The sequence below is a fragment of the Echiichthys vipera genome (assembly GCF_963691815.1).
Source record: "Echiichthys vipera genome assembly, chromosome: 13".
In the NCBI taxonomy this organism is placed as follows: Eukaryota; Metazoa; Chordata; class Actinopteri; order Perciformes; family Trachinidae; genus Echiichthys; species Echiichthys vipera.
Window position 1 is genome coordinate 23,091,018 of NC_139838.1, and position 24,796 is coordinate 23,115,813.

At 43.0% G+C, this 24,796-nt stretch overlaps 2 protein-coding genes across 2 annotated transcripts; both read left to right on the top strand.

Annotated features, from left to right (window-relative positions):
• Positions 1-1,422: 1,422 nt before the first annotated feature.
• clspn (claspin) lies at positions 1,423-13,556 on the top strand (the record flags this gene model as incomplete). The annotated part of the gene is made up of 24 exons (XM_083925207.1): positions 1,423-1,449; positions 2,579-2,696; positions 3,243-3,649; positions 3,863-4,015; positions 4,194-4,253; positions 4,347-4,419; positions 4,569-4,671; positions 4,763-5,376; positions 5,493-5,681; positions 5,878-6,041; positions 6,143-6,336; positions 7,001-7,056; positions 7,170-7,360; positions 7,648-8,173; positions 8,468-8,501; positions 8,696-8,795; positions 8,917-9,053; positions 9,228-9,389; positions 9,490-9,611; positions 9,958-10,091; positions 10,335-10,455; positions 11,009-11,076; positions 11,629-11,790; positions 13,431-13,556. The coding sequence occupies 24 exons, from the start codon at positions 1,423-1,425 to the stop codon at positions 13,554-13,556; spliced, it is 4,041 nt and encodes a 1,346-aa protein (XP_083781333.1).
• A 6,388-nt stretch (positions 13,557-19,944) lies between these two features.
• Positions 19,945-22,975, top strand: c19h1orf216 (chromosome 19 C1orf216 homolog). Its single transcript, XM_083926314.1, has 2 exons — positions 19,945-20,058; positions 21,446-22,975. Exons 1-2 carry the CDS (start codon positions 20,054-20,056, stop codon positions 22,602-22,604), a joined length of 1,164 nt encoding a protein of 387 aa, XP_083782440.1. The 5' UTR covers positions 19,945-20,053; the 3' UTR covers positions 22,605-22,975.
• Positions 22,976-24,796: the final 1,821 nt, after the last annotated feature.

The following is a 24,796-nucleotide window of genomic DNA, read 5'->3' on the forward strand; positions in this document are numbered from 1 at the left end:
AGACGGATAGATAAATAGATAGATAGATGGATAGACGGATAGATAGATAGATAGATAGATAGATAGATATGCACTGAATGTGAATGACATCTGCTGACAGGAAGTTAACAAGGACCTTTTTTATAGGTAGACTCTAAAAACCTATAGGTAGACTATAAAAAGCTGCAAAAGTAAGTGGAGGGTGAGGGGTTTATTGCACATTCAGTTCAGTTCTTTGAGTGGGATGGGGTGGAGGGGAGGAAGAAGCCTGTGGGAAGAAGCTGTACTGTATATATGTGTATATATCAATTAATGTAGGCAAGTACTGTACTGTACAATTTGCAGTGCTTGTACTTGGGTATTTCTATTTTCTGCTACTATTCCACTACATTTAGGAGGTAAATAATATACTATGACAGTTTTGCAGATTAAGATGAGGCCTAGGGAAACCATTTTTATGTAAGTTAACAAATTAATTATGTATTTTCCTAGATTAAACACTATATAGAGCACGGCTTTGCTTACATTTGATTACCAATACTATTGCATTATTGCCCATCCCTAGAATAATTAGAGTGTCCATTTATATATATATGAAACAATCCTTTCAATATACTTTGATGCAAGATGCAGATAAACCCTGAACATGCACAATGTGCTAAATGGTTGAGGGGCAAACATGTAAATGTAGAGCCCATATAAATACAGTATTCTAATATTTGAATGCACATGGACAGAGACAAAAATCTCTCAAAAGAATTTAATATAGGACAACACAGGAATAGTTTATAATGCAACCACACAGCAGAGAGAGAAAATCACTCTTATCATGCACTAAACAACATGTTATTTCTTTTAAGAGTTAAATGTTGGCCTGTGCACATACCCTTGTTTACATTTCTGGCATTGTGTACGTTTGTTTTACGCACCTTGCTGATTATTCTTATTGTTCATATGTTTGTTTTATTTGCATTCCATGAGTTTTCACTTTATATTTCAACTGCTGTACAAAAATGTCCCTCGGGATGGATAAAGTTTTCATTTACCCCCACACACCTTTGAGAAATCCCTTAACCCCGCCCGTCTGAGTGTTCCCGGTGTTTAAAATGAGCTCTCATTCGAGCGGTGACGTCAAACTGGGCGGATACAAACGTCCTCAGTCGACCAATAGGATTGCGAGAACGGGGTAGATTGACACCTCCGTGACGAAAAACTGCGGGCCAGCTGTCACGGCGCGCGAAAGATCAAAATTACTATTCGGTGAGTCGGGAACAGGCGGGAGGAAGAGAAACCCCGGATAAACGCTTTCTAAATGTGCTTTAAAGGTCAAAAATAGACTTTGTCACGCTTTTCGACGTCTGTTGAGGCTGCCGGTAATCGTCGAAGCGTTGTCCCCGCTGGTTTATTTCACAAAAAGAGCGTAAAACTAACCGGCGGACAAAAATGAGCCTGGTCGTTGCTCAGCAACAGGTGAGGAAATAATTTCGGATATCATCTATTAAATGTCAAAATATGAGACTGACAAATATGTACCCCGTGTGTTATCAAGTGTAACGTTACTAAGAAAAGACTGGCATGACCAAAAGCTTTCTAGAATAAAAAACAGTGAGTTAATTGTAGATGTAGTTAGCGTTAGCCGGTTAGCTCGCTAGGTTAGGTTTAGCTGGGATGGTGGTTGTCTTCTTGGCCTGGTCGCCTGTACGGCATTTTACTTTCCTCACCAAACATCGTTTATCTATATAGACTGTGCTCTTGGGGGTTTCTCACGTGTGTCCGTGTACTTAACTTTATTACTTTGTTTGTTCATGCAGCATCAGCTACGTTTAAGTCAACACTACAAACGTTAAAAGGGAAGCAATGTCGCCAGCTAACGTACGTGCTCATTGTTTGGTTTATTGCAAGGCGCCACCAATGCTATTTAACATCCATTTGACTCCTTAAAGTCAAACAAACGACCTCCATGCCTTAAGGCAACTTTGCAACGAAACTATCCTGTTTTTTTGTTGACAAATACCGACGCATGCAATAATTTATCCTAGATCCTCATCCTAAAAGGTTATGCAGTGACGTTGGGCAGCTATTAACAGCTGCTTTGACGATGCAATTAATACCAAGTAGCCTTTTGATTTCATTGACGTTTGGTTACAGTACACAGAGAACAATAAGTAACCCTGGACACTTAGATTTGGAAGTTTGTCCCTTATTAATAAGGCTGTGTTTTATTGAATGTGAAGCCTCGTGTTTACCCCAGTAAACAGACACCAGCCCAGACAAGCTACAGTTCCCTACAAAGCCTAAGTGCAGTAACTACGAAATCACTAATATGATTTCTGCACAGATTTTGGTCTGAAAGTATGGATTTTATGATTGATTTGGATAATAATCATTAAATGGCAAACTAGTTGTAAACCATAATCCATCATCAGTGTGCCAAATCTTCGTTTATTGGGACAATAAACCAACTTTAAATGCTTTTTTTTACCTTAAATATTTGCTTAGTTAATGCACTAAGGCTTTGTAGGGCAGTCAAACAGTTCCCCTATAATTTAGAAAATGCACTTCGTGATTGTTGATTTCTAATTTGTGTTTTTGCACCCAGACTGAGGGGTTCCTGGCTGTGTCCCAAACAACAACGGGGAGTGATTCAGACAGCGGGATGGGCTCTCCTGCAGAGGAGATGGTCACAGCAACAACTGACAAAAGAGAAGAGCTTCCAGGTGAAGTAACACAACAATGGATGATAATCCAGCCTGAGAGAGACGGGGCAGGAGCCACATTGACTGTGTAAATGAGGGTGCTGTAAATGTTAATGTCTGTAGAATTACATTACGCTTGTTACATTTACATTATACATAATTTAAGTATTTGGTGGGTCACACTTCTTAAAGGTGGAACAGTGAAACTTCTGATTTAGTGGCTTCCCACGATCCATAATACTCACCCAAAGATTAATCTGCCTGTGCAAATTCTCTGAAGGTGTGAAAAAAGAAATGCTACATGCCAAAGAAAAAGTGGCTCAAGGACTTGACTGGCGTACAGATTAAAGATAATAAGTCTTTAAATAAATGTGATTCTTAAAATTAGATAGAGTGCATTTTAAAAACCAAAACACCAAGGCAGAGAGACTGCGATATCAGTCATTAAGTACTGACAACACACCAGACAACACAACAGCAGAACCAACTTTACATAAAATGAACAATTATCTGGGTTTTAGTGCATATATATGTCTGACTCTTTCTAATTTGTGACTTTGTTTTCAGATTCTGACGATGATGAAGACATCACAGTTCACAGAAAGCCTCATCGTAACGCCATCAGAGACAGTGACAGTGAGGAGGAGGAGGCGGCTGCGGAGAACAGCGTCCACATGGCCGAAGCACTGGTCTTATCTGCTTCCAGCGGGGAGGAGATGGAGACCAGAGAGGCAGACGAGAAGAATGAGAGGGGGGCGAAGAAGAGCAAGAGAATAAGCCGTGCTCCCATTGACAGCGAGGACAGTGAGCCCGAGCAAGAGAAATGTGTAGACACGGATGTGAGGAAGGAAGCTAAATCGATGAAGGAAAAGAAGAAGAGAGAGAAGAGCCAGAGGCATCGGGAGAAAAAGGAGAGGCGTAGCAAAGCGGTAGAAAAACTGAAGAAGAAGGAGAGGTTCTCGGAAAAGAATGAGGTCAGTGAAGCTTTGCCTTTTCTCTCAAACAACCCAAATTAACAAATAAAGTAGCTCATCTACACAAAGTACCACATTTTGAAACTGGAATTAAATGTGAAACCAAGCAGAAGCTGAATCAAGTGATTATTATAGAATAAGAATAATTGATTATATGTTTGATTCTTGATTATATTGTGTAATTTAAAGACAACTTCAAACACATTTCCCCAGAACACAAGTTTCCCTCGGGGTCTGAATGACAGTGGGTGCCTGCTGGGCGACACAGACCTGTTTGACACCGGTCTGAACGATGAAGAAGAAGAGGAGGAAGAGTCTTTAGATGCCATCCGAGCTGCTGTCAAGCAAAAGATGAAAAAGCCTAAGGTACTAAAAAGATGACAGTTTGTTACCTTTTGTATGCTCGCAGGAATTTAAGCCCTTGCTTTTTGTTGTTATCACAGCTCAACTGATTGGTACTTGTAACAGAAATTGTCAATGACGTTATGGTGAAAAGTGTGGCACAACACCATTTTTGTATAATCCGTGGCAAATATTTCTACAGGATCCTCTACTGGAGGAGGAGGAGGAGGATGAAGATGCACCAGAGAAACCCCAGCGTGTGGTATGCAGCGCCTAAAACGCTTGAAATTATTCAAAATGCTGTAAAATTTATACCAAAACCTGGATTCATTCTCAACATGTGTAACATTTTCAGGAGAGGAAAGCTGCACGTGCCAGCAAAGAGGCAATGAAGCAGCTCCACAGTGAGTCTCAGAGGCTGGTCAGAGGTCAGTTTACAAGAAACACTTCTATTGTCTTTTATCTATTGTGTTAACTGATTTCTGATAATTGCTCAAAATCATAATTTGAAATGTGTTATGTCTTCCATTCCCTTCTACTAAGTCTGTATCTTTGACATGTTCTTCTTTCTCTGTAGAGTCTACCATTGGCCTGCCCTACCACATCCCCGAGCCGAAGACCATCGACCAGTTCTTTCGGAAGAGAGCCAGGCCAGACGGTCCTGCCATGGCGTTGTTAAAGTAAAGAGAAATATCACCGATAACACGCACATTTCAGGGCAAAAGCTTCCATAATCATTTTACAAATCAATAATAATTGTATTCTCTTCAGATCTACAAAGTATTCAGCCATGTTGTTGGAGTCAGCTCCTCCTCCTCCTCCTCCTCCTCCTCCTCCACCACCACCTGCCACCAACCCATCAAGTGAGCCTCTGCAGCCTTCCACAGAGCAGGACTCTTCCCCCTCTCTGGAGCTGTCGTCCACTCAGCCCATTTCTCATCCTGCTGCCACCTCGTCCCCACAGCAGGAGAGCCTCAGCCAGACCAGAGAGGCAACTGAGAGCCTAGATCCCAACCAGGAATCTGGACCGATGCTTTACCTCTCTGAGAGTCTGCAAGAGTCAGCCACAGCAGATGAAGCAGTGAGACCTGACTCTGGAGAAGAGACCTCTCCTGCTCCCTTAAAACAAAGCCAGGCTGCAGCACCGTCTGACTCTGACGCCCTGCAAAAAGACCCTGTGTCTGGGGCTTTGGTGGAGCCTTCAGTCGCTCAGTGTGGGAGCGCTGATGGGGCTGTAGCAGAGCCTTCGGCACCGCAACTCACCAAGCCCAAGAAGGACAAATTGGCCAGACTGAAGGTGCTTGGATTGGACCCTCCACCTGTCGTGAAATTGTGTCCAGATGCCGGAGCCTTTGTTGAGCTTGAGCCTCAACAGCTCAACCCTGGTGAGAGAGGATTCTTTTTAGCCGAGTTAGAAGAGCCTAAGAGTAATAATGTGTCTTAGATCAGAATATACCCTTTTCACTATTACATCTTATATTTACCTCTCTTTTTCAACTAGGTGTGGAGGCCCTGAAGAAGCGCTACCTTCGTCACGTCAAGGCACCCGTATGCCCTCAAGGAGAGCGAACCTTGCAGCTTAACATCGTCCGCAAAGACAGCGCCCCGTCTGGCCAGGAGGAGTTGCACAGCGAGTCAGTCACAGTCACTGTGAGAGAGGGAGCTGAGGAGCCTGTGGCAACCAAACCAGGTATGGATACACACGTGTTGTACACTGGAAAATTAGTTCATTTTGACAGGAGAGCAGGTTGTTGACCTCTTTTAGCAACATCAGCAAACAAAGGAGAAAAAAAGCTTTTTCCATCCAGAGAGTTGCACATATCTTGACTTGTAGGTTTGGTTTGTTTCCTGACACGCCTCTCCTCCTGTCTGCTCTCTTTTCATAGGAGAGAAGCTGCTGACTCTGAAGCAGCGCCTGCAGCTCGCCATGGCCCAAAGGAGACAGGAGGAGAGGGTACGCAGGGCTGAGCTGAATCGCCTTGACAATGAAGACTGCGGAGAGGAGGAAGAGGAGGAGGAAGAGATGACCGATGAGTCTGAGGAAGAAGAGGTAAGAGGTGTCTTGCTGCTTTGGAAGGAATTGCTTTATACAAGTTTGTGCCTTTTATCCTTTTTTATACTAACATCAAGCCTGATCTTCCCTTTTACCAGAATGTAGATGACTTACTGGGAGGTGATGATGGTGAGGAGGAGGAGAAGGAGCATGAAGATGAGGAAGGCAGTGTGGCTCAGAGGATCAGAAGTACTTATCCTGTGGCCCTGAACAGACCCTCACCACACCCTGACCTAATAAACAGAGATGGCACACTCATGCTGTTCCCCGGGAACTCCTGCTCTCGAACCGGGTAAGTGTGGTTTCTGGTTGAGTGTATCTTGATCGTTTTAATATTATAATTTTGTAAGTGATACTAGAGCATGTGCCCTTAAAAAAATTAATGATAAAATAGCCATAAATTACTTGACAAAATATGAACAAGTCTCACTTATTTAGTAATTTCCCATTTAGAAAATAACAGCTTGTAAAATACATAAAATAGCTGAATATTCACGTCAGCTACTAAAAAGTCATTCATATTTAGGGCTACAGCTTGTGATTATTTTCATGATTGATGATGATGATATGATGATTATTTACTTGGCTAATCTATTAGTTTGGTCTATAAATTGTCAGAAAATGGTGAAAAACGTCCATTCCAGTTTCTCAAAGTTCAAGGTGATGTCTTGTTTTGTCCAAAGACCAAATATTTTGAGTTTAATATGTTATTAATCAGAGAAAAGGAGGAAATCTCCATATTTGAGAGGCTGAAAACAGCATTTTCTTCCATTTTTGCCTTAAAAAACAACTTTAAAGATGAATCAATCCTCATCATAGTTGACAGTTATTTTTTTACAAGTCGACTAACTGTTGCAGCTCTGTTTATAATTCTTGTAGTTTCATATTTGTATGTACTGTATGTTTACTCTGATTGTATATTTAAATAGTAAAACTTAATTTGTACTTAATTGTAGTGATGGTGTCCGACGATCTGGTCCTTCTGGACAGGACAGCAGCAGCAATAGGATGGGTGAGTTGAGTGAAAGTCACTTTGTCCAGACTTTTTTACTCTCACAACAGACCTGTATAGTTATCATTAGCTATTAAACAAAAACTCTTTCTCATCCTTCTGGTCTCAAGAAGAGGACGACTCTCTGTCCCTGGTGAAGGACAACAGCCACAACAGCAGCTTCGAGCTTGCAGGATCTATGATAACGTCCTACCAGCCCGTCAGTTATCAGCGCTCCGCTGGAAGAAGCATCCCCAACGCCTCCATTTTCCGCTCCCCTTCTCCCTGCCTCTTTGGGCCCAGCTATCTGGGCTCTGCCTCTAAGGTGAGAGAAAAGTTTGTTTAATACTCAGAGCGCCAACAACATCATCAGGTGGTCGAATTCTCCCAAACGTGCAGATAAACTGATGAGACACGTTCGTGATTTAATTTAATTTAGACATTCATGTCAAAAATGCAAAGACTCACTGTATATTCAAGTACAAACAAGAGCCTGTGCAAAAGTGGTTGGAAGCTGTGCGCTTTTACAAAGACCTGATTCAGCCGCATGATGCTTGAAGATGTGCAGTTGAAATTATATCAGCATTTATATATAATGTTTTTCTCCAACAGAGTTCAGGCAAACTCTCCGAGCCGTCTCTCTGCCTCCCTATTGAGGACTCCCAAGACTTGTATGCTGATGCAGATTCGGGGCCTCTGGGTGGAGCAGCTTCTGCCCCTGGTCTGGGAGGAGACTCTCAAGGCCGCTTCTCCCTGGAGGATGACACCCACTCTCAGTTACTAGATGCGGACGGCTTCCTTAACGTTGGGCCACGGCCCGGCGCTCCTCGCTCCCACAAAAGACAGTTGATCCTGGACAGCCATGATGAAAATGCGATGGATGCCAACATGGGGGAGCTGTTGGGGCTGTGCTCGGGGGTTTTTGGAACAGCGGAGAGCAGCTTGAGCAGGGCCGGAGGCCTTGGAGCAACACAGGAGGACGAGATGCTCGGGTTGTGCTCTGGAGCGTTTCCACCAACACAGGCAGGAGAGGAACGGATGGAAACGGACAAAAGTAAAGAGAGAGGACAGGGCGAAGAATCTGATGACACCATGGATCAGCTGCTGGGGCTGTGTTCAGGGAAATTTCCCAGTCCAGGTAAAGGAGTGTTTACTATCCTCCTTCTGTGCGGTGTGTTACATTTGTTTCCAATGCTGTCACAAAACGTCACTTTGGTCAATAGCACAATAACATCTAATTTGATGTGATGAAGAAGTGCTTGGAATGACCAACTTCTTAGTAGTTAAACTTCTTGACAAGACAGACATTACAAAAAGTAGAAGCAGTTTTCAATTGTCTTGAAAAGATTAGATTTTTAGGTGACCGTGTTTTCAACTGTTTTCTTTCCAGTTACACAATGTTTAGATTTGTCTCCTTTGTTGCCAATTATAGGTTCTGCGCACAGGGCTTCTCCAGCACAAGACAGGTAAAGTTCATACCTGAAATCATTCATCAGAAGGTTATTTACACATAACACTTAATCATCTGTAACGATTATTTTTATTTTTCTACAAAACCGTCTTATTTCTGTCTTTTTTGACAAAGGATTAAGGGAATATTAATTGGAAATTTTAAAGGCAATGTAACATACTAAAATACTAGTGTTTTCTCTGTATAAAGTAAAAAGAAGCAGGTGGAGGAAGAGGAGGAGGAGGAGGAGGACGACGACGACAACTGCGAGTTCCGGCTTCTGTCGGATGTGGAAAGTCACAGTGAACAGGTGAGATTGTTTAAACATGCCTCTGTTATGATTTTTGCTACAAAAGTTACACTTTAAGTACAAATAGCATACTGGATGTATGCCTTTTTATGATGCAACTGACTGAATTGTGGTTTTATAGGAGGACAATGATGAGGATGGTGGAGAGGAAAACGAGGAGGAGGATGGAGATGAAGAGGAGGACCATGACGTAGAAGAGGAGGAGATGCAGGGAGTCTTCGCATCACAACGGGTTACGAAGAAGAAGAAGAAGAAAATTTAAGTGTAGAATGAAATCAAACAGTAAAACTGGCACCATATGCGTGAATAAGTATCGTTCTATGCTCTTTTTTTGGTGTTTGACTTTATAGGAAAATGAATTATAGTACTTTTCTTCAGATAATCCACACTGCAGCACATTGTGCTCATAGTTTCTTTGCATCCTGTTCACAGGCGTTTAACAGACTACCTGGAGTCGGAGGCTGAGCTGTCCGGAAGTGACTTGGGCAGCGACGATGAGGACGGTGACGGAGAGAGTGAATATGAGGAAGATGAGATTCTTGAGGACCTTCCCTCTGATGAAGAGCTGCAGGACCAGGTCAACAAGATCCACATGTGAGTAGATATCCCAGGTTTAAGAGGTTGTTCCAATCGTAATGGGAATATCTTGCAGAGATGTCGGGGTTTAAACTGAGAGATGAAAATGTTCCTACAGGAAACAAATAATGGATGATGACAAGCGTCGTCTAAGGCTCTACCAGGAACGTTACCTCGCTGACGGCGACCTGCACTCTGATGGCCCAGGACGAGCTCGCCGCTTCCGTTGGAAAAATATGGGTGAGTTTACAGGATGAAGAAATCAATACCTTTCGTACCATACACTGGTGTTTAATGAGATTTAAGATGGAAGAATCAGAATCTGGTCATAAATATAGAATAAAAATAACTGCAACATTTGAAAAGGGAAAGCACAAAGTGACATTGTGCGAAAATAGATTCTAGGTTCAAAGGTTCACAGTATTAACAATTTATAATGAAAAAATGCTGTTCGCGGAAAAGAGTCCAAAAAGACGTGAGTTAATGTAACCCATATAGACAGATGTGACGACGTGTAGTTGACCAGAAACCAGCAGTTGTTTAACCCAAGTAGTATATGTCTGAACGTGTATCTTTCTTCCTTCAGATGATGGTTTCAACATGGACGGGACGAGAGCGGAGGGCGAGGAGCAGGAGGAGGAAGACGGTGATGAGATGGACCCGTCTGAGATCCAGAGGAGGAAAGAGAGACTGGAGAGAGAACAGTGGCTCAGAGAACAGGTAGGGTTTAAGTATTTGTGTTTGCAAGTACTTAGTACATACAGATATAATTGTGAGAAGCCATTCATAAAATTACATGTGTAGTGTTGGGTTCAAAACTCTACTTTTTGTAAATTCAATACAGTCTTTCCTGTAAACATACAAAAAAATGCTAAATGTGGTCAAGTCATCCCACTCCGCTGCAAGGGGGTGTTGTTGTTGTCGTTTTGGTCTTTATTCCTTTCTCTGTGTCTCTCCTCTCAGTCTGAACAGAAAGCCAAGAAAGGGGAAGAATTGGATGCAGACGACGAGAAGATTGGAGAGGAAGACAGTCAGTTTATGAAGCTGGCCAAGAAACTGACTGCCAAGACCCTGCAGAGAAAAGGTCAGTTTGACACAAGGCTTCACAGGAAAAATCCCATGACCTTAAAAAACCCCATGACATGTTTGTGTCCAATAATAGTCAAAGAAATAGCAAACCAAATAGACGACACAGTCACAAGACAGGTCTTCAGAGTGTTGATGAATGCGTAATCAAGTTAACATCAAGCATTTGATTCTGCCATTTAAAAGAAGTCTCTGTCATGTCCTGTGGTCGGGTGTCCTTGAACTGTTGTCTACACGGCCTCCAGATTTTCCATTTCACCCACATCCGTAAGCTTTTTAGAAAGCTTGCAAAAACACACAGAAGGACAGAAGGCCTGCGTCCATGTCCATAATCACATCCAACACTGAGCTTGAATCAGCCTTTTTAAAGGGCAAGTCTAAGTTTTTGTACCAGCAAACCGAGTTGCAAAGTCCTGTGTATCAAGATTAAAGCATTTCAGGACAGATATAACAATGAGATAAATGAGTTGTGGTTATTTCATTTAAAAAAATGTTTTTGTATGTTCTATTCAGACTATTTTACGATCTAACATTCAAACTTTTCAAACCAGAGCCCACCGTGGCACCACAACCAGAGAAGAAGACGCCAGCTCTCAACCCCTTCCAGAGACCCTCTCAGGTACACCACTGTCAACGTCACTAGTTGTTTCAAATCTGTGAATCTTCTTAAATGGTTCTTGGGGATTTTAGCATGTTATCACATCAGTTTTATAGTGATTCCAGTTTAAGACAAAAAAAACTCTGCTTGTGCTTTTTGCTTTAAAGTTCAGAAGGTTTTTCTCATGTAACATTTTTGTCATTGCAGTTTGCACTTTTTATAAAAATGACATTACTTCATCACTTGTTGGTGAAGACTTGAAACCATTATTCCGGCTCTTATGCCAAGAACATGTCATTGTTCTCAGACTTTTTTCAGTATGATAATGACTTGGTTTCATGTGCCCTTTGGAGTACTTCTCCTAACAGCCAAATTAGAGGTTATTTCTCTCTACGAGCCACTGATCGAGTGAGTTAGTGCCTTTTGAAAGGGACCTTCCTTCTTCTAAATGTAAACCTCACTGAAAAAGATCCAATAACAGTCCAGAATTGGAGGTGTGATGTAATCTCTTATATATTCCCTGTGATCTGTACGAGGTTAATGTGAGAGTTATGGTTAACTGATGTCTTCCAGGTGAGGAGAGGGTCGCTCCTGAGTCAGCCTCGGGCCGTCCTCCAGAAGCTGGCTTCCATCTCAGAGGGGAATCCTCTAGCGCCCAGAAACAGCAGAGGATTCCTCTTTCAAACTCTGTCTCCTGAAAAGGACAAGTCAACGTCAGACGCCCCCCAGAAACAGGTGAGTGAAAGAGACGTCACAGAACAAACCTGTCGTGCAGGGGTAGGACATAAAGAGCTTGATAACGTCCCATTTGCTCAAAGCAGCAATCAACAACAAATCCATTCAGTCACGTTTTGCACCCACGCTGAGAAACAAAAACTCAAGATACATTGAGCTGAAGATAGGAAATACCTTTGATACTCTAAGTCTTGGTGTTGGCTTAGAACTGAAAGGTCGACATAGAGTTTACTGCCATTCTCTCCATATACAGTGCTCCAGTGTACACACCGAAATAAATGGGTACAAAAGCTAAAAGAATAAGGTAGCATGAAGTATTATAACACAGGAAACTGATGGTGAGATTATTGTTGTGCTCGTATTTAACTTAACCTGACTATCGCCAAATGATTTTCGTTCCGCCTTGACTCGGCCTAGCTCCACTAAACCATCAGGGATCGCTCCATAGAATAGTGATTTCAGGTGGTCGAGCCAATCAGGACCCCCGGGCGGGGTTTTTATAAATGTGACGTAGCAGAGAAGCGACTGTTTTGATTCAGACAACAATGGCGGCACGCATCGCAACTGTTTGTGTAGATGAATTTGTATTTCAAACAGGTGTAGAATACAAATCAAAAATGATGAAAAAGTAAAACATAGATTTAAAAGCTTTAACAAGAGTTATAGTGAATCATAGTGACCTAAAAACTAGAATAAAGAACTAGATAAAAAGACAAAGCGAGAATAAAAAACATGACAATTAATTTAAAAGTCACGATAATGGAATAAAAAAGCTAGACTGAGTAAAAACTAGAAACAAATTTATTTTTAAACAGGCAGGACAAGTAAGACGGATAAATGTAAAGTAATATAATAACTAGAGGATTAAATGCTCAAACGTAAATACAATTAAATAAGTGAACTATGTAAATGTCTTTAAACCATTCTTAAAAAAATGCATGTCTCAAAAAGTAGGTTTTAAGTTCATATTCATAATATCTACATTGTTTATCAAATAGACAATTTTCACTATAAAGCTGATCCTTTTATATTTTCCAGCTGTTTTGAATGAAAATAATGATTCACTGCCCTGACCTTTTTCCTGTCTGCTTGTGTTTCTTTAGAAAGATCTCACTGTTCTAAGAATAAGCACAAAAACAAAATCATCTTTCAAAGATGTTGGCAAGCGATAGTTCAGTGTGATCGTCATGTGAGTGTTGACTGGTGCTGACGTCTTCTCGCTTTATAACACTAGGTGGAGCCAGAGCCCACCGCTCCCGTTTTATCCAACAAGTACAAACAGAAATGTCCTGACCTGCATCATATCATATTATATTATATTATAGTGTCTCCTGGGCCTGTGCAATTTACAGCGCCTCCTTTATATTTTGTTTTAGGCACTTTCTTTTTATCTGTAGAGAAGTATATGTGTTTATAGATTTCTGTGTCTTTTTAACTTGACTCTCTGAACAACCGCACAAGAGTTCCTATGTGTGCGAGCACAAACGGCAAATAAAGGTCTTGAATCTTGTGTTGCTTTGCATTTTTTTCACAAGATTCATGATGAACTGTATCTATTTGTTTTTTACTTTTTTAATTTGTTACAATTGAACCCCAGACTCATGTATTGTGTCTTTTATCTGTGTGTGATTGCCGCGCAGATGATGAAGAAGAGGGGGCCGGCGGCAGCAGTGACCCCAGCAGCCAAGAGGGTCTGCAGGGCGAACGTACCTGCAGGACATACGCAAGGTCCCCAGAGGAGCATCTTCAACTTCCTGGACCACTGAGGTCACAGCACACTAACTGAATAATAATAATCATCGGCGGGCTGGGAAGCAAACCAATAAGGGGGCTGAATTTACCGACCACGTCCAGTACTTCACCGGCCAGTGAGACTTGAGAAGTGAAAGAGGTGGTGAATGATGGTATCGGCTGGGAGATGTCACCTGTGTCGCGTATGAAACACAAATACATATGTTTGTATGTTTATATTGCCCTTTTAAAAGGCAAACTAAAGCACATCACTGAGGCATCTCATGTTTTGAACATTTGTGTCTGATTTTTTTTTAAATCCTTATCAGAAGCATTCTTCTGTCACACCTTACTTGACTCTGACTTTTTAAAGTGTTTAATGTAAATAGGATTGATTTTGGTTTTATGGTTAGGGAGTTTTCGTATGATGATTTAAATGTATTTGTTTTACATTGTAAATAAAAGCGTATTTTAAGACATTTCTCTTATTGTCTTAGTCGTCACTTGCATCAGTGTCAGGTGTGCAACAGGTACGATGTCCAACTTCTCTGGATTAAGGTTGTCAAAAGTATTCATACTTCAATACGTTTTAAAATAATATATCCACGTTTGATAGTATCCAAAGTACTGAATCCATAAAAAAAATGCAGATCTATAATCTCTTTTAACCCAAGCTTGCAAAGATGAAACGAGGAAGAAAATCAACTGTGTGTTGGTGTGTCAGGGTTCCCACGCGTCCTGAAAAACAGCCGATAAATCTTCCAGTCATGGAAAACGAGAGGAAAAAGTCCTGGGAAATCGTTTCAACATTCTCCTATTTTCTAATAGATGTGAATGAAATACTATGTATATATATATATCATATATACTAGGCTATCTATCAGGGTTTCCCAAAACAAGTTCTGTCATAAGATCATATTAGCGTTGAAATTGTAACGAGGATGTTGTTGAAACTTGCTGTGTGGGCTGCTGTCTTAGAGCAGCAAAGAAGATTTTCAGGAAAACGGACGTTTTATCAAAGTGAAACTAGTTTTTAAAGTTGTGGGTTTTGCTTTTGTTCTTATTCAGAGTTAAAATATGTGACATTGACACGGTGCAAGGACTCACCGTTACCCAATCTAGCATTTTAGGTTGTTTTTTTTTCACTGGCTATATAAAAACATCCAAAATGCCGGATAAGTTAACTTCTTTCAATGCTCTTATGAAAAAAAACATCAAATAAAAAGCCTCTTCTCTCCTCTGGGCTGTCGCTTGATGCTTCTTAGGATTGAGACTTTAGATTGCATTTAAAAAGAAACCATTTTGTTTCTTCAAATACACTGTCAGTCCATCCAGCCTCTCGCATGTGTGGGACAGTCTTCTGCAGACCTCTCATCTTCATTCCCTGCACAGACTTAACGTCACATTGAGGTTTTGACAGAGGAGAGCTCCTCTTCACCTGTCTTTGCTGTAAATCTTTGAGGCTCCTCTGACTCTTCATTTCACTTTTTCTTCCCATAATCGCAATTTAGAGACTAATGATTTGGCAAGTGGCTAATAATAGGCCGGCATTAAAGGGAGGGTCTTCTAACGAGCCCTTTCATGTCTCTCCATCTCATTAGTAGCCACGGTGATTAGGAGGAGGTCCCGGGGTTAGGAACGGGCGCAGGAGGCCCCATTACACATCATTAGGGGCCAACGCCAGGAGGGTCTGGAATGAACCCCATGGTGGGCCCCGTCTACAGCGAGCTGCTGTACCTGCAGGCAGGCCGGCTTAAGCCTAGTGTTAAAGCAGTGATTATGGTTTTTACCTTCTTGTCAAAGTGTTTTTCCGCTTCAGATTAGTTTTGTTTGTCTGAGAGTCGAACGTCTCAAAACATCTCTGGATGTCTGTGAGATTGTAAGAGCTAAGAGGCTTTGGGCGAAGGACTAATATGATTTGGTGTGGAGCCGTTGTTATTTCTGAGCCATTACGACGCAATTAATGGAGACAAAGACTTGATTCCAGATCCTAAGGGTCCGTTTGCAGGGTCAAGAAATCGATTCTAATTAGTACGCAATAGAAATAATGTCTCTGCAAGTTGGAAAGTCAGCTTTTGGCATAATTCTGCTTTTTTTTCTTCTTCTTCTTCACTCGTCTCTTTCTCTGCATCGGCACCACACTCGCTTCTCCAAACTGAATTTCACAACTTTGTCTAACCCCGAGAGGGAATTACAAGGTCAATGCAGTGTAGCCAATCCCCCCCCGAACTCCTGAATCCCTCCTCACTTGAAAGAGGAGGAAGGTTACATGTTTTGGCACCGAGGCCCGGCTTCTAAATATCTAGAGGACACGGATCTGGCCTTATTCAGATTATGAGGAGGAGAGAGGGCAGAGGGTGGAATAATTGAAGAGAAACATGAGCTGTAGCACCCAAGGGGTGTGTGCAGCTTCTGTCATGACGTATGCACTGTATGTGTGTGTCTGCTCACATCTATGCCTAAAATAAAAGTGTATAATTAGTGTGCAAAGCAAAAACCCTGTGCTGGATTAGTGGTTCAATTTAGCACGTCTTGGCTGATTTGGATGATTTTTTAAGAGCGCTGGCTGTGAGCTGGAGGTCCAGCAGGCCTCTCTTTACAGTCTCTGTGCATCTAAGCGCCGAGGATCTGACAGTGTAGCCCGTGGGTGCTGCTGGCCGCCGTCGGCCACTGTCACAGCCGAGACTGGTGTTGGAGCAGATGTGGAGCTGAGCTGAGGGAAGTGGGTCAAGGCGCTGCAGGCTGTGTACAATTCAAACAAGGTCTTATTATGCACAAGGTAAGTCATGCTCCTTTTTTAGTCCCTGTGTGTGTGAAAGGGGGGAGAAGGTGGTTAGTGTTAACATTACAATAATCTGTCTTTCCCCAGGAGGCGTCACAGACGACCCTCAGTCCTCTGAGTTCAGTCTATCTCTCCTTCCATCAGTGTCCTCTGTAGTTGTCTTTTGTAACTTGGATTTTTCTTTTTCAGAGAGAGAGAGAGAGAGAGAGAGATGGAGGGAGAGATGATTTTGCGTGTGACGAGGCCTTGGGCGGACGGCTGTGTTTGATGTATTTTTTATGTGCTTAGGCTACTAGTGAACGATGGGGAGGGGGAGGGAGGGAGGGAGGGAGGACGCCTGGAGCTGATGCACTTGAATGGGGATGTTGTTGAAGGAGAAGGAAAGGGGGGGTAGATAGGATATAATGTGTGTGTGTGTGTGTGTGTGCGTGTGTGTGTGTAAGGAGGAGGACGCAAGGTTCTTTCTGCCGCCAGCGACGACATGTCAGGGGGATGAGAGCAGGGTGGGGAGAGACAGTGAACACTTGTTAAATCTGTCTGATGTAGCCTCTCTATACCACACACACCTCTAGAAAACACACACACACACACACACACACACACACACACACACACACACACACACACACACACACACACACACACACACACTCACTCAACTGCCATGCCCTTAGATCCGAGATTGAGATCACAAAAGCAGTCAGTCACCAGTTTGGAGAAGTATCACACTGCAACAAATCCTCCTTCAGCAGAGGACTGGAGATATGACGTTGCCCGTCAGTGTTGCATTGTGGGTAACAGTTTTTTTTGTGTGACTTTGCCTTTTATTTATTTTATTATGTCTTTATTTGTTCGAACAGCTGAGGTTTTCTAGGAAATGAGCTTGATGGCAGCGTGTTTAATGTAAACCACAAACTGTGATTTGTCTGCTTCAAAGTCCCCTTGGGATTTCCTCCGTTTCCCAGAATGCCGTTCGACGACCACCAGAGGACAGGCGTGACCTTGCATGAGTTCAATAAGAAGAAGGTGGAGAAAAGCCCAGATGATGTTGCAGTGAGTGAGAGTTTAAAGGTCTTTCACAGGAAATGACCCTTTTATGATTGTTGAAAACCAACGGTCACGTTAACACACATCATCTCTGCCATCTGCCCACATGCACATCGTCTTTTACTTCATACTGTGAAAACATCCCCTGCTCAATACTTTACACATGCCTGCACAAAACTGTACAACTCTTAGCCTTTAAAAACCTATTTTCACTGTTTTTATACATATTTGATATCAGAAAAATGCGTAATTATATAAAATATGTCTTCATAGGAGAAATTACCAATTTTGTGGGGTTTAATGGAAAAGCAATGACGAGTAGTGTAACAAATAATAATATAATATAATATAAAATCATAAATTAAAACATTTTGAGTAACAAGCCTGACGCTGAGTTATAGTTTTTATAGTTAGTTCCTGTGCTGCAAACATCAACAGGTTTACATCACTGAGATCTTTTTGTAGCTCAGATTAAATAAAAAAACAGATATCTGCAGATTTCTTACTCAGACAAGTGACTAGAGAAAAAAGTAGGTTTGTTTCACTGACAAATGTATCATCTACGTTAAAATATTAAGCAAATAATATAGCTTTGTTTAATCAGAAATTCCTTTATTAGTCCTGCAAAGGGGAAATACACATACATGCACAAACAGGACATATATACATGCAATTAATGGAGAGATGTTAGAGAGAGGGGGCTTATTGCCTTGCTCAACAGCCCCTCAGCAGTGCCCAGGAGATGAACAACCCTCCGGTTCCCAGCCAAGTCACCTATGGACTGAGCTACTGCCTACTGCCTAGATTTAAATAAAGTTGACCTTACCTGCAAATCTATTTCTTACATACAGAACAGGATACTTATACCGCTGTGGTCCATGATATGCATGTGAATATACATTTTTAACTAACACAAAATAAGCACGTGATCCATATCATAAACTAAGCAGTCTCCCTTCTCTGACGTCACAATGGGATAAGAGATTTTTGAAGAGGAAGTCAAATATATTTACAAAACGACTCCAGATGTCGATAAAGTTTTTATTTATGGATATTTTTGGAAACTCTAGCTTCTACATAATTGTCCTACACATTCATTAACAGGGGTCTCTACCCTGCAAGTAGCACTTTAAGTAGGTTATGCAAAGACCTGTTGATCTGTAATATCCTGATGCAGCAGTAGAAGTACTGGATAAACGGATCAGGCTGGTGACGATGGCAGAGAGGACACTGGACAAATGTCTGCACATCATGGACAGTGGGAGCCACCCCCTGCACACCTTAATCAGCACCCAGAGGAGCCTGTTCAGTGGAAGGTGCTCCTGCCCGAGTGCAGCACCAACAGGCTCAAGAACTCCTTTGTCCCTCAGGCCGTCATCCTCCACAACTCCTCACTCGGGGGGAGGAGAAAATAAAGAGGAGAGAAGGAGTGGGAGCCGCTCACTGTGCAGTTAATAATCTACTCTTACACACCTGGACTCTTATCTTCTTCTTTATTGTGTAATAACTTTATCCACCACTTAAGTGCCATAATTTAATTCCCGTGAATTAAATTTTACTTGTATTCTTCCCTCTACTTTATATACTGTATATTTAACTAAGAGTCTTATGTTTACTGCCTATTGTTTACCTTCTATATTTAAATAAGAGTTAAATAATTATAGAAAGTAAAACAATAAACAGTAAACAATAGACTAAGAGTCTATTGTTTACTGTGTATTGTTTACCTTCTATATTTAAATAAGAGTCTATTGTTTACTGTTTATTGTTTACCTTTTATAATTATTTAGCTAAGAGTTTATTGTTTACTGTCTATTGTTTACCTTCTATATTTAAATAAGAGTCTATTGTTTACTGTGTATTGTTTACCTTCTATATTTAAATAAGAGTCTATTGTTTACTGTCTATTGTTTACCTTCTATAATTATTTAGCTAAGAGTATATTGTTTACTGTCTATTGTTTACCTTCTATATTTAACAAAGAGTCTATTGTTTACTGTTTATGGTCCTTTCTATATTTATTTAGCTAATAGTTCATTGTTTATCTTATACTGTATTTTAATGCCTCCTATTCTCCACACATGTGTTGTGTAAGCTGCTGTAAATCCCACTCATCCCAAAGGGATCAATAAAGAGAAGTGTAAGATCCAGCAGCAGGGTATTTGTATCAGTGTAGTTATGCTCCATTTATTAAACGGGTTAGAGGAAAGTGTAACCCACAAAGAGAAGTTTCTGTTGTGACACAAAGACTCAATATCGCAGTGTTATGAAACGATCCTGTGGTTGTAACCAGGTTAACACCGTGCCATCATGTGGCCGCTGAGCACCGCATCCCTCTCTGTCCTCACACTGTTTCCATTCATTCTCCTCGGTTTCCCTTTTCCTGCAGTCCCAGCCCAGTTTAGGAAGCGCTGTTAGTCAGCCAGCTGTGAGCGGATGGGAGGAGGGGAATAAACAGCACATAGGAGGGTCGGATGAGGAGGAAGAGGAGGAGGAGGAGGGGTAAAAAAAAAAAATTGGGAGGTCGCAGCGTCCAGCTTCTCCACTGAACAGCAAACCAGCAAAAAACAAAAAAAACAAAAAGGTAAGAACAAACCAGAACTTGATGCTTATAAATTCACACGCTCTGTGTCAGTCAAGCGGCAAATAGGAGATGAAAGCCAGGCTCTGATTGTTTTTACCGACAGAGGACACAGCACTGATATGGGGTGAGCGTTACATAACGCCCGACGCACATGAAGTAGTCATGATTTTTCTGCGTTTTTATCACGTTCACGGGACATTTCGAGTCTTTTTTGCCCACTGTAAATGTATCAAGACGTGACATTGGTCGTGTTTTGAACCTCTAATCCGTAAAGATGCAGCCACTTGGTCGCATTTTTTGTGTTTTCTGCCGTCGCCCGTGCAAAAACAGGCATCTTTTTGTACGGATAAGAAACAACCACCCGACCACAGGACTGTTTTGGTATTATTTCTCTTTTTTCCATCGCGTGCTGATGTTTTTGCATGTGTCAAATACATTTCTATTAATACGAGTGTGTGTATAAGTCAGCCTTTTTACAGTATTCCCTGTGATCGTCAAGCATCGGTTTGTGTCTTTGCTGCTGCTGCTGCTGCTGCTGCAAGCGCGCTCCCGACAAAAAACCCCACAGTCGCTGTCCTTCAGCACCACGTGAACGCGCGTGCATAGGAGAGAGGAAGAGGAGAGAGGGGGATTGATTGACAGCAGCCTGAAGTCAGGATTAGAGAAATTTCCATTCTGAGGAGACATGTAAATATTTGATGCTAATAGAAGTGGAGTGTGCAGACCAGCCTGTAGTTACAGACATTATAAACAAGGAGTTTGGTGTGTGTGTGTGTGTGTGTGTGTGTGTGTGTGTGTGTGTGTGTGTGTGTGTGTGTGTTGGGGTGGAGTGGGGTGGGGTGGGGTGGGGTGGTGAACTAGATTTAATTTCCCTTTTCATCAGTTTTGTCTTTGCTTTGGCTCTTTCTCATTTCCCAAAGTGTGCCGTACAGCTTTTTTAGGCCGCTGATGACTTGTTTACGTATCTTCTGTGCTGGTTTTGACTTGCGCTTGCACACAAAATCAACTTGCAGAGGGTGGACAAATTGCTGTCAAAGTCACTTTATCGTTGGCTGATAATGCAGTTGAAAGCGCTGTTTGTTTCGAGAACTCTTGAGCTTCAGGGAGTCTGCAGCATTACATCAGTGAGCTATGTTTAGCCTGGAAATCGAACTTGTGAGACAAACGGCAGGAAAACAGAGCTGTTGTGAAGAGGACAGAGTGTGTTTGTTTGCTTTTTTCTTTTATAACTCAGATGCTGGAGTTTCAATACTAAAAACTTCAACACGCGAACACAGGAGAGGTTTGAAAACGCTGTTTTTGCTCTTGATCCCCAGTTTTCTTGGGAACATTTGCAATATTTGGATATAAGTGTCGACAAATACCCGAGTGACCTGACACAGATATTAAAACCTTTTTTCATTGAACAGAACAGGCCAAACTTGTTTCACTGAAACACAAGCTGACGTACACGAACTTTGTCATAAGAGTTTGAATCTGAGTGCTTTAATGTTCTGTCCCTGTCGTTTCAGTGAGGCTCAGTCGAGGTCTGTGATGCTTCACCATCAGGACCAACCTCTGAACTCGGCCTACGGAGGTCAAGGAGGCTCCAACAATGGCTCCTCCTCCTCCTTGCTGCGAAACAGGAAGAGTGACAAAGATGGCAACTTCAACTTCCTGCCAGGCAAAGATAACGAGGGCTTCACGGGCAACGACGGAGGAGGAGGAGGAGGAGGAGAAGGAGGAGGAGAAGGAGACGAGAACCGAAACGAGGTGCGTCCTCGCAACTTGGGCCCGATGGGTCGTGACCCCCCAAACTCCTCTTCGTCTTCGGGGTATCACCACAACTCGGGGGTGCTGTCACCGCGCTCCCGCCTGCCCTGCTGGAGCCCCCTGGAGCCCCTGCCCGAAATCGAAAGCGGGGATGACGGTTACGGCCGTGTGCCACCCGACGGAGCGGAGGAAGGGAGGATGCAGGAGGAGGATAGAAGGGTGATGATGAGCCAGATTGAGGAGAAACAGAGAGAGAAAATGGAGCTGCAGAGGAGGAAAAGCAGCTTGGGCTACAGAGGAAAGGAGGAAGAAGAAGATGAGGTGGTGCTGGAGGATGACGACGAGTGGGGCGACAGCGAATCTGAGTCTGAGAATAGCTACCGGTCCGGAGGCAGCATGTCCTCCCTCAACATGGACAATGCAGGCGAGGGGACGCTCATGGGAGGCTTCGACCGCATCGGAGTTGGGGAACCAAAATCCAACTACCAGGAGAGTGACCCAACCAGAAACGGCATCAGAGAACCGGCTGGACGACACAGAAGCTTCAGCCGCAAGTCGCTGACAGGAAGCAACCTGGGAAATCTCCTGGAGGAAGGGGCGGAGGAGCAAGACGACGACGACCGGTCTTCAGACTCAGACGGCGAGATGCCAGAGCTCATGGACGCGGTGTGGACGCTGCGAGACCGCGAGCGCTTCAAGGCCCAGGAGATGGAGAAGCACCAGGTGCAGCTGACCATGTACCGCCGCCTGGCGCTGATCCGTTGGGTCCGCACTCTGCAGAGCCGCATCCAGGAGCAGCAGAACCGCCTGCAGTCCAGCTTCGACGTCATCCTCACACAGAGGAAGGAGCTGCTGCGCATGGGGGCCGCTGCTGCAGTCGCCAACGCCACGCCCGCCGCTGCAGTCAGCCAGTCATGAAGAGAGAGAGATGGGAGGAACTCAAACAGGAAGTGGTTAAAGACGGCGTTTTTGTTCTGTTTGCTTCCATCCTGAGGACATTTCTCCTGAAAGACAATCTCACACCGTCCTGTCTGACATTTTTAAGCTTCACACTCATGTTTCTGAATGAAATGACATAAAAATGGGTCGATTTTCTTTACAGGTGTCCCGCAGACCCATTGACTCACCTTCAGTCAACTGAACACTGGGCTTATCCACTGTTTCTTCACCAAAACAATAATGCATGACTTCAGATGTATTCAGGTCAAATCAACAAGATCATGAGCACTTAATATGATGTGTTATCAAGAATATTCTGTGTGTGTGTACAATGTTCTTGTTTGTCTTGACCAGTGCGTAGAGAAAACACCGGCTTCACCAAAAAAACCCACTTGAAGATATACTGTAGATTGTCAGAGATGATTTACACCCTGATCACGATGTGTATATATAGAGAGATAGATAATAAGTAAATGAAAAGAATAAATAAATGCATCCTATATCTGATTTGTTTGTGTTGTCTGTTTGGTTGTTCATTCATAAGGCCCTTTTGTAATCAGATGTTTCCATAGATGAATTAGGTGGGAGAGTGCATGGCTGTTAATAGCACTTTCAGAGCCCAGAGCCTTCATTTCATTCCGGATCAGCATGTTGATTTCTAGGAGCAGGTTTATCAAAAGCCCCCTCAGTGCGAGATATGACTAAAGAAGGGCAATTTAATCTTCTGTTGCTGTACTTGCTGTTCTGTAGCCCTCGGGCAAATGACCTTTCAGCGAACAATCGCCTCTTTGTCAGCTGAACAAAGTTGGTTTGTATCGGCTCATCACACGGGGCTGGAGTGTGTGTTCTGCGGGGAGTGTGATAGCCGTGTGAGGCTCAGGCGTCAATCTTCATGGGCATGGCTGATGCCGGTGCCGCGGGCGCTCCCGACACCATCTCACCTCCTTCCATGCGCATGTATGTGTGTGAGTGTTCAGAGAGATACCAGCCGTACTGCCACCCTATAATCTCCATCCTGAGCGAGTCGTGGAGGGGGACACCCCCCGGGGAGCCTGTCAGTCTGCGCCCCGGGGCCCTGCAGGTCCTATCCGGCCGCGGCGAACAGACGCCGGTCCGGTTGCGCGAAGAAGAGCCAAACCCCGGGGCAAGTTTGGGATAATCCCCGGCTATGCCTCCTAACTAACTCCGGTTTATTTTTTTAAGCTTATCGCCTCTCCTGGACGCAGGCGTCGCACAGAAAGTCTGAGTCAATTTACATATTGATCCCTTGTTCTCTGGCTGAAGGTTGGAGGTTTGAGAGGCACCGAAGCGCACGGATAACATGTTTACACCGGGATGGTGACTTGTAAGCAACGCGCACGCAGCCACCTCTTTAAAAGAAAGGGCATTAAGGAGGAACAAACGCGCCTTTGATGGTGTTTTGTAAACCACCGAGACGTGATTTCAGGGTAGTTTAGAGGAGGTTATAAATTCATCCAAACAAAGCGCGTGAAAGACGGAGATAAATGAGCCAAAAAGCTGCTTTAACGCACACGTGGAGAGATGTTTGTGAGTTCCACCTCAGGAGAAAGTGTCTGAGTGTTTTACACCAGTGACAGCATTTAGATCAGTAATACCCCCAAAGGAACATTAACTATGTCCTCCTGTTGGTGAGGCTAAAAGAAAAACAAAGCCCATAAATTGTAAATTGGTGTAATTTATTGTTTCATTAATGGATGATACATCATTTAATGGTTTATCGTTTGTAGTTTGAAATGGTTCTCCCTCGGCATTAATAGGTATAAGTCAGTAACACAATACAATACAACCTTTCTAAAAATGCATCAAATCTGCAGCCATCAATGCCAATGAATGATTAATAATAAGGGCGGTGTGTTTTTCAATTTAAGCTAATAAAAAGTCATCTGTATCTGCCAGTCCCAGCCTGGTCCTGGTCCAGTCCCAGCCTGGTCCTGGTCCTGGTCCAGTCCCAGCCTGGTCAGGTGCCTACATGAACTGATGAAGCCTCTTGGATGAGAGGTGAAACATCTTCCTATACCAAGTCCAGTTGCTTATGACTGAAATTGCTTTGAGGACTGTATCTGCTCATTTGTTGGGGTGGCAGTAGCTCAGTCCATAGGTGACTTGGCTGGGAACCTTATGGTCGTTGGTTCAAGTCCCTGTCTGGACCA